At 42.5% G+C, this 12,862-nt stretch overlaps 2 protein-coding genes across 2 annotated transcripts; both read right to left on the reverse strand.

Annotated features, from left to right (window-relative positions):
- Positions 1-252: 252 nt before the first annotated feature.
- On the reverse strand, positions 253-6,255 carry fez1 (fasciculation and elongation protein zeta 1 (zygin I)). The gene is made up of 10 exons (XM_037269097.1): positions 6,054-6,255; positions 4,396-4,762; positions 3,410-3,497; positions 2,945-3,031; positions 2,716-2,881; positions 2,298-2,620; positions 1,704-1,784; positions 1,419-1,494; positions 1,289-1,354; positions 253-1,183 (listed from the first exon to the last, which is right to left on the reverse strand). Exons 2-10 carry the CDS (start codon positions 4,731-4,733, stop codon positions 1,167-1,169), a joined length of 1,242 nt encoding a protein of 413 aa, XP_037124992.1. The 5' UTR covers positions 4,734-4,762; positions 6,054-6,255; the 3' UTR covers positions 253-1,166.
- Positions 6,256-6,706: 451 nt separating this feature from the next.
- On the reverse strand, positions 6,707-11,690 carry LOC119133683 (cilia- and flagella-associated protein 58-like). The gene is made up of 18 exons (XM_037269757.1): positions 11,332-11,690; positions 10,847-11,129; positions 10,632-10,780; positions 10,400-10,550; positions 10,131-10,325; positions 9,915-10,052; positions 9,662-9,821; positions 9,453-9,535; positions 9,179-9,370; positions 8,935-9,096; positions 8,714-8,860; positions 8,489-8,629; positions 8,201-8,424; positions 8,015-8,123; positions 7,796-7,900; positions 7,593-7,712; positions 7,409-7,533; positions 6,707-7,201 (listed from the first exon to the last, which is right to left on the reverse strand). Exons 2-18 carry the CDS (start codon positions 11,099-11,101, stop codon positions 7,099-7,101), a joined length of 2,559 nt encoding a protein of 852 aa, XP_037125652.1. The 5' UTR covers positions 11,102-11,129; positions 11,332-11,690; the 3' UTR covers positions 6,707-7,098.
- Between the last annotated feature and the right edge of the window lie 1,172 nt (positions 11,691-12,862).

The raw sequence follows: 12,862 nt of genomic DNA on the forward strand, positions 1-12,862 counted from the left end.
GACAAATTGGATCCAATTAAACCATATCCCTCAAACAGATGATAAAAGTGTCTCTGCACTACCTGGGGGAATTAGATGAAACGGTCTACAATCCTGGAGACTCCGAGTGCACCACAAAATGTATTTAAAAGCTAGAAAAGTGGCTTTTCCATTGTCTAGTGGTCTTTAGTGCCATCTAGTGGTCAACTCAGCCTCCTGTATGGTGAGGCGTGAAGCAGGTCACATATAATAAATACAATGCGCACCGTGCACTTGATTAGGGTAGCATGTTTATTAGAATTTGCAATTTAGCAATGTAAGATTCATTTACACATCACATATGCCAATGTGTGCACCTTTCCTGGACTAGTTGACCAAGGCTCGCTCGCTATCCAAGGTAAACTGTGGACGGACGGATTAATACGGAATACACAGCAGCAGCTGTCACTCCGGTGACATCAAATCAAAGTAGAAAAATCCGGTTCTATCAAATGTTTGATACAAATGAAAAGAGATTACAAAACCTACTGTGTAGTCACAGTCAACTAAAGAACAGGAAACAAGACCAGAAGAATGCACTGCACCTGAATTGATGGGTTTCTCTTTCACTCCGTCTCCGCTACAGTGATCAGAAAACAGTGCATGGCTTGTGTGGTCAAAGAAACTGCTTCAATTTAAACAATACAGGTAGGGAGGGGTGGTGTTTATGAATGCAATGTACTCTCATGAAGTATGACTGGAATAAATAAGAATGAAAACAGAGGAATAAAATGCACAAACACCATGGTGTGTGTGTGTGTGTGTGTGTGTGTGTGTGTGTGTGTGTGTGTGTGTGTGTGTGTGTGTGTGTGTGTGTGTGTGTGTGTGTGTGTGTGTGTGTGTGTGTCATGCTCCATGAGTGAAGTCCTTTAAAAGAGGGATCTGGCTGTCCCGCTTGAAATATTTCAGTGGCTGGCTAAAGCATGATTAAGTGCGAGGAGAGACAGGATGAGCTCAGCAAGAAGCAATCATCATAGGTGAGGTGCATATAAGGTTGATGCTGCGGCGGCAGTGGCGGCGGAATAACCACCAACGAGGAGAAGGGTCATGCTGCCAGCGGGCAAAGGAGGAGTTCACACCGTGGCCCCGCCCCTGCCTGCCTGTCGGACTGACTGACTGACTGCCCGCCTGACTGCCGGTACCAAGCTTTAGGTAGGACACAAAACTGCAGAAGGAAAGCAGTGGATATCTCCATTAGTCATATTGGAAAGGTCCTATTTCTCATGGCCTATTTTTAAATCCATGTATCATCACATCCAAGTTCTTCTACCTTTTAATATGTAGTCAGTTAGCAGCGTAGGCACCTTCTCGCTGTCTTCTTTGATGGCAAAAAGAACTACATGGGGGGGGGGGGGACATGTTTGCAATAAATACAAAAGAGTATTTTTGCAGGAACTTACTTTTTGTTAGCATCTGCAGGTCATCAACAGATGGTGGGCTGCTTTTCTTCTCATAAGGAATGACTGTGTTCAGATACTAGAAATAGGGTGAAGGGATCATTTAGTCGTTTCCATCCAAATCATTTTGCATCATTTAGCACTTCTGATATTGCGATCAAATGAGATCAAAATACAAACTTGAATCTTATTATTTCAATGGATTTTTTGGGTGAAGTACTTTGGCGAGCATATCAATCCATTTGAGGCTGAAATATTTCATTTGAAAAGGATGGCCATTATGGCTACCTGTTTCTCATTGCCTGTGCTTCCAAAAGTCTGTCTTATGCCCGTCTGAAGGATGTTGGATAGTCCCTCCATACTGAAGCGCTGCAGGTCAAAAGCAATCAACACAATTCAGATATAGTCACCGTCACTCCAAATGAGATACAGTAGTGATGTTTTGCTTTGCACAGCGGGAAAACCCATTAGGTTGTTTGCCTTGAACTCTCCGGAAATGTCTCCTACATCATTCCAGGAAGATCCGCTAATGGCCTTGAGATGCATTATCACAGGCAGTCTGCTTTCACGTTTCTCTAATGCAAGTATTCAATGAGAACATTTCGATCTCCATTCCACACAATATAGAGATTTAAGAATCATTGCCTTTTATGGAGAAATTGCTGTGAATGCAGAAATGCTGGATGAATGACACAGAACCATATTACAAATATATATATGAATATAAAAAATATAGATTTATATCATCTTTGTTACATGATGAGCCTGTAAGCCGCGTGAGTTTAAAATTGGAATGAGTTGAGTTGAATGAATTATGTCCAAATAAAAGGTGTGAGAAAAACCGAAATAACATCAAGTAGGACTAGTTTCAATGTTGTTTACCTTGACAGGCATGCTTGGCGTCTTGTCCGCACGAGCAGCGGTGCCGGTATTGGCCGCGTTGGCCGGCACCGGCACCAGAGCCACTCCTCCCTGCAGGCTCAAAGCTTTGTCCCGGCGTCGGCGTTTGCTATTATCTCGCTGCTCCTTCTGCCTATTCTGCACGTCCATCAGGGCACCGATGAAGGTGTTCTTCACCTCTTTCTCAAACTCCAGCTCGTCGCGCCGTGCCAGCTGACTGACCAGTTCCTCCGAGTACTCTCGGATGGCGGCTTCCACGCGGTGCAAGAGTTCAACTAGCGTGGAGCTGGGCATCAGACTCAGGCCTGCAGAACGGAGCGGGAGATGGGGGAGGAAAGAGGACTTTTTTTTTTTTTTTTGCCTTAGAGGACTAATGGATGATTGGAAAAGCCTTGCAAACCTTCATAAGAACAGTTGTTGTTAGAGGCTTGGGACAGTTGTCGGATCTCCTCCAGCAGGGAAGGCTGAGTCCTGGAGGAGCAACGACTGCTCTCCTCCTCGTCCTCTTCCTCGGTTTCACCGGGGTCTGGGGAGTTTTCCATCATCTCTGCTATCTCCTCAATGACCTAAAAGGAGGATACTTTGGTTTAGCTACGCTGATCATTTGAATGCATTGAAAGTATGCAAACCTGATCTGCTGTGATGAGAGGCTCTTCGTTCAGACAATTGGCATTGTCATTCTTCTCATTCATTTCTTCCTCCTCTTTTTCGTGGATCTGGAGAAACAGAAAAGAGAAAGTTGTAGAAAGAGTGAACGTGGTTGACGTGACATGTTTTTAGAGATTCCAATTGAAATTTGATATCCTGTTTACCGCTAAAATGGGAATTATTTCCCCATTGTGGTATTTGTCATCCATTTAATTATAATTCAACCAGCAATTTTTGTCAAATGTTATGGATTCACTTGAAACCATTTCAATGTATTCATTTCTTTATTTGCTTGATAATACATTCATAAAAAAAAATATTTAGTGAATTGAATCAATGAAACATTTGATGAATTGAATTATTTCATGAATAGATGGTAGTTTTTGGAATAGTTTGACTTTCCACTCAGTGTGAATGTGAGTGTGGCTGGCTGGCTGGCTGCCTACCTCTTTGTCAGAAAAATTGGCGTTGAATCCTTCGGAGTCTGGACCGTCCCATGCAGCAATGTAATTGTCAGTTAGAGCATCCCACACACTGCAATGCAACAGGAAAAAGAAAAATAGGTTTGAACAGGAAAGTGAATATTTCAAGCTTTGTTTTCTACTTTTGTCCAAGAAGCTCTTTTCTTGTAGCACACTCACTCAAAATTCAAACAAATGTAACTTTTGCATTGGAGCCGAGCCGTGGGCTGCAAAAGAACAAAGCACATGAATAAAATAAACATTGCAAAATTGCTAGAAATGGACAAATAGATTCAATAGCGCTCACAAAAACTTGTGCCAGCCAGCGGATTCTCTTGTCCTGTGTTTGAGGAGGAATGACATCAACTGGGAGAGAAACAGCCTTTGTTTTGGAGATGGCCGTTTTTTTCTTTCCTCTACTCAGAGGGCGGGCGTTTCAGGACCTGCTTGGTGCTGCCCACGCTCAGCTCGCTCACATAGTGGACATTATTCAACTCATGACGCACTCTGGAAGCACGGTGGCATTCACTTGCTCTTAAAAAGCTTTTAATTATATTGTCTATTTATTCATAGGTTTGCAGTCGTCCTGCCAATAGTATGTACAATATGTGCTTCGACCATAACCTGGTCAGCTCTCATCTGAGCCTCGCTTGATAATTGAATAAGTCACGTTCATTTAGAAGTATCACTTTTTTTTTCTCCTTGTGCCCACAACAAGGCTATTTTTAATCCGAATAGCCCACTGCACAGTGTGACGACACACGCTTGCGGTAGGGCAGGGCAGGGCACGGCAGGACAGGGCAGGGCAGGGCAGGGCAGGGCCAAAGACAAGGAAAGCACACAACGCTGCACACTGAATAATTCACCGTGTAATCTTCCTACTGACAATTTTTAGAACCTTTAAGGCTCGTGTGGACCAAGATACTTGTTGGCTGTAATGGACTCGTCATTAGATCTGAGGAATGACTCACTCTTCATCCTGGAGCCGCTCCTCCTCCTCTTGGTTTTGCGACTGGTTGCGTATTGGCGCCAGGCCCTCGGTCTTGGTGTTGTAATTGTGGAAGCAGACGTTGAGTTTCTCATCAAACTCGTTGACCAGGTCCTCCATAGACTTGAAGCTCATCATCTCGGAAAAGTTCTCCAGCTCAGAGAAGTCCTCTCGGGTGATGGAGACCAGCGGGACCACGGTGGTGGTGGTGGTGGTGGTGTAAGAGGGGTGCTTGAGCACCGCCGGGTGGTCATACTCATCCGTACGGCAAGGCCGGAGGTCCTCAAACTCCTCATCCAAACACACGAGAGGGGCTTCCATGGTATCCCCTCACTTTCGGAGTCCAAAAGCTGTTGAGAGAGAGAGAGACAGTCGAGTCACCATCACTAGCTTTGCTGTTTTAATGACGGCAGATATGAGAATCTCATTCTCTTCATGCTAGGACAATACATTTAATGTCGGTCCAAGGTTTCTTACTGTATGCCACCTTATCTCACGTTAGCTATCGCTAAGAGAATTGAAGTCAGTAAAGCGGGATGAGGCTTAATCTTAAATCTGAGTAATACAAAGTTGTCTGTCTTTCACCAGCTGTCCTGTTTCTATTTTGATAGCCGTTCAGTTCCAGCGAAATGAATTCTTTCTCTGTCATGGTCATTTCGCGGAAGGATGTCTTTCCAAACCTAATGAGAAATGGCACAGTGAGGTCATGGAAGAGGATGGACCAGAAGGGAACCGTGTCCCAAAGGGAATCCAATCAATTGGCTTTCGTGCTAAACCACAGATAATGAAGTACCTTCACGCCATTAGAAACTGATGCACATTTGTCAAAATACATATTCTATAAAAAGATATTCTATTTCTATGGTGAGTGTTATCGTGCTTATATTGAAAAATCAAGCTTCCTCATCGCACCATTAAGTGCAGGTCATTTCCTATTATTGTTAGATGATAAAGAAGAAAGGCCAAGGAATCATGAATTCATAAGAAACAGTTCATTTACCGCAAACTTTGCAAATAACTTCAGTTTCTGCCAGCTCTGTTTTATATGAATGAGTCAAACTCACAGCAAAAATGTTTCTAATTTGTACATAAGGATTGAAAACAGTGAATACGATGCACGTGTCTGTGGTATCATCCCTCTAATGTGTGCCTTGAATGCGTGTCAGCAGATTTCCATCCAACCTTTACCAAGTGAGAATCTGATCCACAGGGATTGACAGTTGGCTTACAATCAGAGGGACCTTTGATTTGATATTATCATTATTATTGTTATATTATTTTGCTATTATTATTATTTTGATATTATTATCTATTTTATTCCCCCCCCCCACAATGCCTAAGAATACCTAAGATGGATTCCACCTTGTATGCAGAGGGAGGTGCAACTTCAAGCTACTAATGGATGACAAGCAAGTGTATGTCATCAGCTCATCGGGGAGGGGGAAAAAAAAAAAAAGGAATGTGGGGGGAGGGAGAGAAGAGAAGCAAGAATTGAGGAATAAAAGATGGAGGAAATGATGAATACAAGCCCCCTTATGAAAAGATGGCGATGCAAGACAAGAACCCCAATCACGGCCCTCCCTCCCGCCCGCCCGCCTGGTCTGTCATGGTGAAAGGAATATCACACTGATGCTTGCTTACCTGCAGTGGATGTGGACGTGATGTTCCTGTTTGATGGCAGGCAGGACCAGAATAGGCGCTGGCTCGCTTGAAAATGTCACCGATGAAGGGATGCTACATTCAAATGGGAGTGAAAAAGAAAGGAAATGGCTTGAAGATCCTTCCGTATCCTTTCCCTCCCTCAGCCCCCCTTATGTGTCCTCCTTCCCTCCCTCCCTCCCTCCCTCCCTCCGTCCGTCCGTCCGTCCGTCCCACAGTCCCTTGTTTTGCCATCCAGCCAGCCCAGCTCATGCAGCGCCTGCGCAGGAAACATGACATCAGCTCAGCCCCTCCCCTCCCCTGCTCTGCTCTGCTCTTTCCTTCCCAGCATCTCTCTCTCTCTCTCCCCTTTGTCTGTCAATGCAAGCGTTCATGCTCACATATTCATGAGGCAGGCTCGGGGGGAAGGGGATGTTGCAGCACATCAATCCAACCTTAAATATAAAAGGATTGCAGCTCTTGATGATGTTACTTAGCCATGCTCATTTTTCATTCCATTTTTCTTTAATATCACTTTGCATCTTTGTAGCTGTTGCTTTCCTCCATAGCATACATTTAAATTCCACTAAAAAAAAACAACTCAAGAAATAATCTGTCCAAAATACGAATTCAAATATAAAAATAGCAGCAAATGGTGAGGCATCATCATTCAGTATCTTTATTTAATGACAGAGCGAGCACAATTATTTCAAATGGCTCGGAAGAAAGCTGTCAATTAGAATGACGTCTTGTGTGTACTTTAAATCAAAATACACAAAGCTCCCTCCGCATGTAATAACACACTTGTACAGTTGCGTGCTAGGAAACACACACACCAAAAATGTCAAATGATTCCTAAAAATAGCTATAAAAAAAATATTCTTATAATAATAATGCTTTCAAGATTTCTTTTCCACTGTCCCTGGATATTCAAGTGCTTCAGATGTAACATTATGTTTGAAGGCAGCCGAGAATGGTCACTTCCTGAGAAAAAATCGGACTTTTGTGATAGTCACCTACACACAGTATGTTTGAAACAAATCGTTGATCATCTGAAAAGTTCATCAAAGTTGAAACCTCCACCAGAGTATTGTGGCTTGTTGATGAGCTGAGGTAGCACCAACTGTTCCCCCTTGCTTTTGGACTTGTCACTGAGATGAGACACAGCAAATAAAATAAAATAAAAAAAAGATAAATCAAATAAAAACCAAGAACAGAGATGAATATTTGCTTGGTTTGGAACAGACATCAGAATGATAAAAGGTCCATCAAAGGCCTTTGGAAGGCAAAGGCCTGCAGATCTGAATTTGGCAAATGTGGACTCAGTCAATTCAAATGCACGAGACATCAGAGCTCACCTTTGTAGCTTTTTCTGATTGAAATATTTCTTCTTGAGGTCGGCCATCTCATTGATCAACTTTTGATTCTCACTTTTGTACTCATTCAACTTTGAATCCAGCACTCTCACCTCTGCAGTCAGTGCCTGTGGAATCAAAGGAGATTTTTCCAATCCCAACTGTGGTACATGAAAAAGAAAGTTACCATGAACTTTTTGGTCCTTTCCCTCAATGTCCACTGGCAATGCTGAAGCTGCTCAAGTGTTTCGGTGCCCGGCTGGCGAGCCAAAAGTTGCTGCAGTTCTACGTACAGCTTCTCCTTTTCCTGTGACAATAACATTTGGATTGGAATCAATCAAAGACTCAACAAGTCTGAGGGAAATAAAATAACCGTAATCATCACGACACCTGCAATAAGAATTCTTGTTCTTCAAAGTCTTCCGTCTTATTGATAAGTCTTCTCTGTAAAGTATGAACCTTCTGGATCAGTTCATACTTGCAGGGGTCACTGCCCTGTCGTCGACAATCATTTCACACGGGTTAATGCTTTCGACATTTTCCACCTGTGATCAATTTCCACGTGCTGACCATGAACGTGGATTGGCAATAACATTTGGATTGACTTACCTCCAGTCGCCTCCATCTGTGAATATTGATGGGGTTTAGCTGTTCCTCGAGGACACCGTTCCTCGTCCTTTCTCTGGCCAGTTCCCTCTGCAGGGCAAACAACTCTCGTCTACAACACGGACGGACGGCAAAGACACAATGAGTTCCGAAAGACTCTCCGAGCACTCCGATTTCCTCTCTTCGTACTTAAGGTCGTCTGCGTTGGGTACAGCCTTGTCCAAGATAATCTTTTCACGCCTGATCCTCTTGATTTCCAATTTGAGGAGTCGGATGTCTTCCAGCTTCTGATTGTGGTGAAAGTCCCTCTTGCATATGATGGATTGCTGGATCTTAATCTTCTCATACAACAGAGCTCGTTCTTCATCGCGTTTTAGCAGCTGCTTACCCAAGTTGTCCCGTTCCCTGATCACCTGGAAATGGTACCAAAGGTTGACGCGGAGCTGCAATTCACGCCAAGTATGATTGATCTCTTACTTGATCAATTTGCTTTTTCAGTTGCATGTATTCCATTTGCTTGTCAGTTATGATTTTCTGAAGTCGTTCTTGTTCTGTTTTCTGATTCTCAACACGTCGAATTTCTTCCTCCAGTTGCAGTGTTATTGTTTTCATCTGTCCCTGGAATGTTCAAACGGCGGGAGCACAGCAAGAATAAATGAATGATCATTTTTAAAAAATGAAATGAATATATATATATGGTACCTTGAGATTGTCATTATCTCGCCCTAAGCGCCTGTGGTGCTGCTGTTCTTTGTGGATCGTGGACTCTTTTGCTTCTATCTCCTCCTTCAACTGAGTGTTCTGGGTGTTCATGGCCCTATTCTTTATCTTCAACTTTGCAATTTCGTCCTGGGTAGGGTCGAAGCATCACATCCATCAAACAAGTGCTTCAAACAAGTGCCCAAATAGTCCATCCTTCTTGCCTGAGCATCGACGAGGTTTTTGCTGTAGTGGTTCCTTTCAGTTATGACAGAATCCAACAGTTCCTCTTTTCTTTCCAGCTTGACCTCTTCCTCTGCCACTCTCTTTTTCCAGTTATGGACTGCCATCTGGCTTGTTTCAAGTTCATTGACTTTGTGTTGCACCTTTTCCAGCAAGACAAAAACCCCCCAGAATGAATTCATTTTACAATCCTAAAAGAGGACGTTGTTATCAGACATGACCTGCCTTTTGCAAGAGGTTGTTGTTGTCATTGATGAAGCGGTCCCGTTCCTTTTCCAGGTCCTGGAGAGTCTTGCGCAATTTCTGTCCATCCACGCAGTAACCGTTAATCTCTTGTTGTAGCACCCTTTTGTCCGTCTCGAGCTCCATCACGATGCACTGCTGTTCCTCCACTGCATCTGTAGCTTTGGATACGTTCTTTTGATTGGAATCAACAAAACATGGGTTTAAGAAGCAACAAGTGTGATGTGATTGAAACAAAAAGAAAATCATAGAATACCTTTGACAACATGTCTCGTTCCCTGGTCAGGTCAGCAATGATTTTCTTGTCAGCTTCAATTTGCTTTTTTGTCGCTTCATACTCTGCAGAAGGACAAGTTGGGCAGGCACTTTAGTTCCACCCGTAGATTGGGCATTCATTTTTGTTCACCAGCGGAATACTTGAGCTCAATGCATCATCATGTGTGTTTCCAAAAGCCCATCGCATACCTTTCTCTAGACCAGTGATCCGAGTTTTCAGAATCCCTCTCTGTACTTCCACGTCAGCTTTCTGTTCCTCCATCACACGGAACTTCTTTTGGTTGGCCTCTTTCAATTTTCGTTCCTTGGAAATCTCATGGCGCATCTGATTTATCGTTTCATCTTTTACCTGACAGGTGTGGGAGGGAGGAATGAGGAATTACACAGAGGCAGTAGGAAGACAAAACCAAAAAACCTCTTGTTGCTAATGTGTACTCTGCACCTTAATCTCATTTAAATTCTTCTGATTCTCCCAAAAGTGGTGTTCTTTGAGCGATACAAGATGATCTCGGTCGCGCTGCAGCTTGTTGGTTTTGTTTTGCAACAGCTCCAGATCTTTGGTGATTTTATCAAACGCAAACTGGGGGGGAAATCATTCATTCATTCATGCTGTCATTGAAATCAAAGCACTGAAATGATGGATGTCTGTGATGATGACCTTCATTGCTTTCAATTGTTGCGCTATTCTCAGCTGCTCATCCTTGGAGGTTCGGAAATCCTTTTCAATTGTTTGGATCTCTCGAACTTTGGCTTCCAAGTCAAGGGACATCTCCTTCAACTCCTTTTCGAGTTTTTCTTTAAACCTCTGCTCGCGGGAAATCTCATTCTGTTGTAACTGAACCTCATGTTGGAGCTACATGGAGAGAAAGGAACAAATTGGTTGACGGAGAGGATTTCATCGGAATCCTTTTTGCCCCATGTACCTGCCTGGGAAATGGTGTTCAAGGCATCCTCCCTTTGAGTCTCTGCTTTCTGCTTGCCTGCACTGGTGATGCTCAGCTGTTCTCTGAGACTCTCCACGGTTGTCAGAAGGCGATCACGCTCGTTCGTCAAGTCTTCAATCATTTTCAGCAAATCGCTGAAAAGACATTTTGGGGGACAAATCAACACACGGTGGTAGCATTGAGAAGCATTTTTACCCATGGCTTGCTGGACTCACCTCTGATCTTGGTTAGCAATGGCTAGATTGAGTTGTTCTACTACCTGTGTTAAGTTGGCAACCTCTTCTTGGAAATTTTTGATTGTCTCCAAATGGACTTGCTCTTTATTGTAGGCGTTATCCACCATTTTCCAAGCTTTATCTAATTCCTGTGGAAGTGATTCGGGGTTAGCTGATTCGATGCGTGTACAATATTGAACTCATGCTATATGTACCGTTTTGAGGGAAGTCATCGTCGATTCATCGTCTTGAGAAATCTTGCGGGAAGCTTCTAATTTGTTTGAGGCCGACGCCATCTCTGCACTCAGTTCCTTGCATTTGCTCATGAGCCTTTTCTCGTTGTTGTATGACTTAGTCAGGGCATTGAGTAGTTTCTCATATTCTTCACGGATCTTGACCGTGTTTGGTTCCTCTTGGCCCTCAGTGAGCTCACTGAGGACCACCTGGAACTCTTCCAACGATTCAGCCATGTCTTCTCTTGTTGGATTTATTTCCAACCTGTGAATAATAACCCAATATTTACATCAGCTAACAATTAGATCTGGCTTTTCAGTACATCCCTTAGTACGATTTCGTCGAAATATTCAGCCGGATGTCTGTATTCAAGTTGACGAATTCAATGGAAATGATCAAATGTTGCTATTAATTGTAAATAAGTACCATTTTGTAATAAAACTCTTTAAACCCCGAGACGACTTACCGCAATTGACGACCCAAAGAGCGGAAATGAACCTAGTGTCATTTAGAAGACTGTTGATGGCCAGTTTATGTTGGTTGCCAGGCAACGACCAATCTCGCGAGAGAAAATTGGCGACCAGGAAGTGACTCATTCTTTTTTTCTTTTGAGGGGGTATTTAAATCCCCAGTTCAAATGTTCTTTTTTTAATCGCAGATGAGATAGATGATACAAATATATTCAGGAAGTCATTCTGGTGTCACACTTGATCAAATGACTGACGTCCTCCATTACGTGACGTGTCGAGCGAAATCCTTCGTTGTAGTTTTGGTTACTTTGGTGGATCGTGGAATCGACAACCCAAAAATGTACTTAGCGTGAGAAAACAGCCCGCAGTGCAGTGCGGTGAAATAAATGCTCACCTTGTGACTGGTCTCGGTCTTCTTACGTGGAGAGATGTTGTGTTTTGGCTTTGTGCAAGAACATATGTACATTGTCTTGGAAAATTGAAACATTTTTTTAATAAATAAAAATTGATGTAATATACACCATTATGAATTTACAACTACAGTTCAAGCATACCAAGACATTTGAAAACACAAATAAAACAAGTGACAGTTCATTTGAGTTCAATCCATTTTTCATTCATTGGGGTGAACAAGAATTGTAAGTGTCTCAAAGAAGATCTATAAAAACAAAGAATTTGCAAGAATTTCTCAGCCAATGAACAGACTGGAATAGATTGTTACGTTTCTGGATGAATTGCACAAAGAGACATTTTGAGGTACTGAGTTGTTTGAGTTATTGTAAGCACACTCAAAACATTTGACAGTGACAAAAAAAAAAAAAAAATGGAAAACCGAACTACAGTTTGTCCTTCTTCCGTAGTATTGCATTTGGCTTATGGATTAAAAGGAAACCCGAACTTTTCATGAAGAAAACAAAACACAAACTACAGTTTTCAGACTGAAGTTTGGCTTTCATGAATAGGAGTTGACCTTGAGAAAAATATTTTTCAACGATATATTTATTGAATGACTTTGATTTTTTTCCTCTGCAATATTATAATATAACGAGAGACACCTTTTTGGTGAATGGGAGTTAAAAGTCGTTTTTTCACGACTTCTAATGCTTTACTTTTTATGCAGAGCTGTCTCCATCTAGTGGTGAGTTCTGGATGCGCACAGACTCCAACTTCCAATTCTTTCATTGACCTCATCAGGGTATGTATGTGGTGAGCATCTCCGAATTAGTTTGGGGGAAAAAAATCACAAATAGAAAGGCAATTGGCCATGAGGATGTATTCAAATCAAAATGCCCTTGCTCTAATATTTTCTTGCCACTTTGTAATGCTGTCATGTCTCAGAAGCAACGGCAAAGGCCACAGGGCCAGCCAGGTTGTACAGTGCAACACACAAGTGTGTGGCTACATTTTGTCTGAAGCAAGGAAATACAATGAATAAAAAAAAAAAAAGCACCACAGCTGTTTGGAAATAGCACCAGTCTTCAGAATGTACAGGTATATGTCATTTGTTTTGTTTTTTTGGCAATGTAG

Source organism: Syngnathus acus, chromosome 14 (assembly GCF_901709675.1).
Source record: "Syngnathus acus chromosome 14, fSynAcu1.2, whole genome shotgun sequence".
Lineage (NCBI taxonomy): Eukaryota > Metazoa > Chordata > Actinopteri > Syngnathiformes > Syngnathidae > Syngnathus > Syngnathus acus.

Excerpts from the sequence above, each read along its gene's own strand:
- fez1 (XM_037269097.1), bottom strand. The coding sequence starts at position 4,733 with ATGGAAGCCCCTCTCGTGTGTTTGGATGAGGAGTTTGAGGACCTCCGG. Across the intron at positions 2,621-2,715 it reads CAACAACTGTTCTTATGAAG|GCCTGAGTCTGATGCCCAGC; the intron begins GTTTGCAAGGCT and ends TCCGTTCTGCAG. Across the intron at positions 1,785-2,297 it reads CGCCAAGCATGCCTGTCAAG|CGCTTCAGTATGGAGGGACT; the intron begins GTAAACAACATT and ends TTTGACCTGCAG.
- LOC119133683 (XM_037269757.1), bottom strand. The coding sequence starts at position 11,101 with ATGGCTGAATCGTTGGAAGAGTTCCAGGTGGTCCTCAGTGAGCTCACT. Across the intron at positions 9,536-9,661 it reads GATCACTGGTCTAGAGAAAG|AGTATGAAGCGACAAAAAAG; the intron begins GTATGCGATGGG and ends GTCCTTCTGCAG. Across the intron at positions 7,534-7,592 it reads AAAGGACCAAAAAGTTCATG|GCACTGACTGCAGAGGTGAG; the intron begins GTAACTTTCTTT and ends TTGATTCCACAG.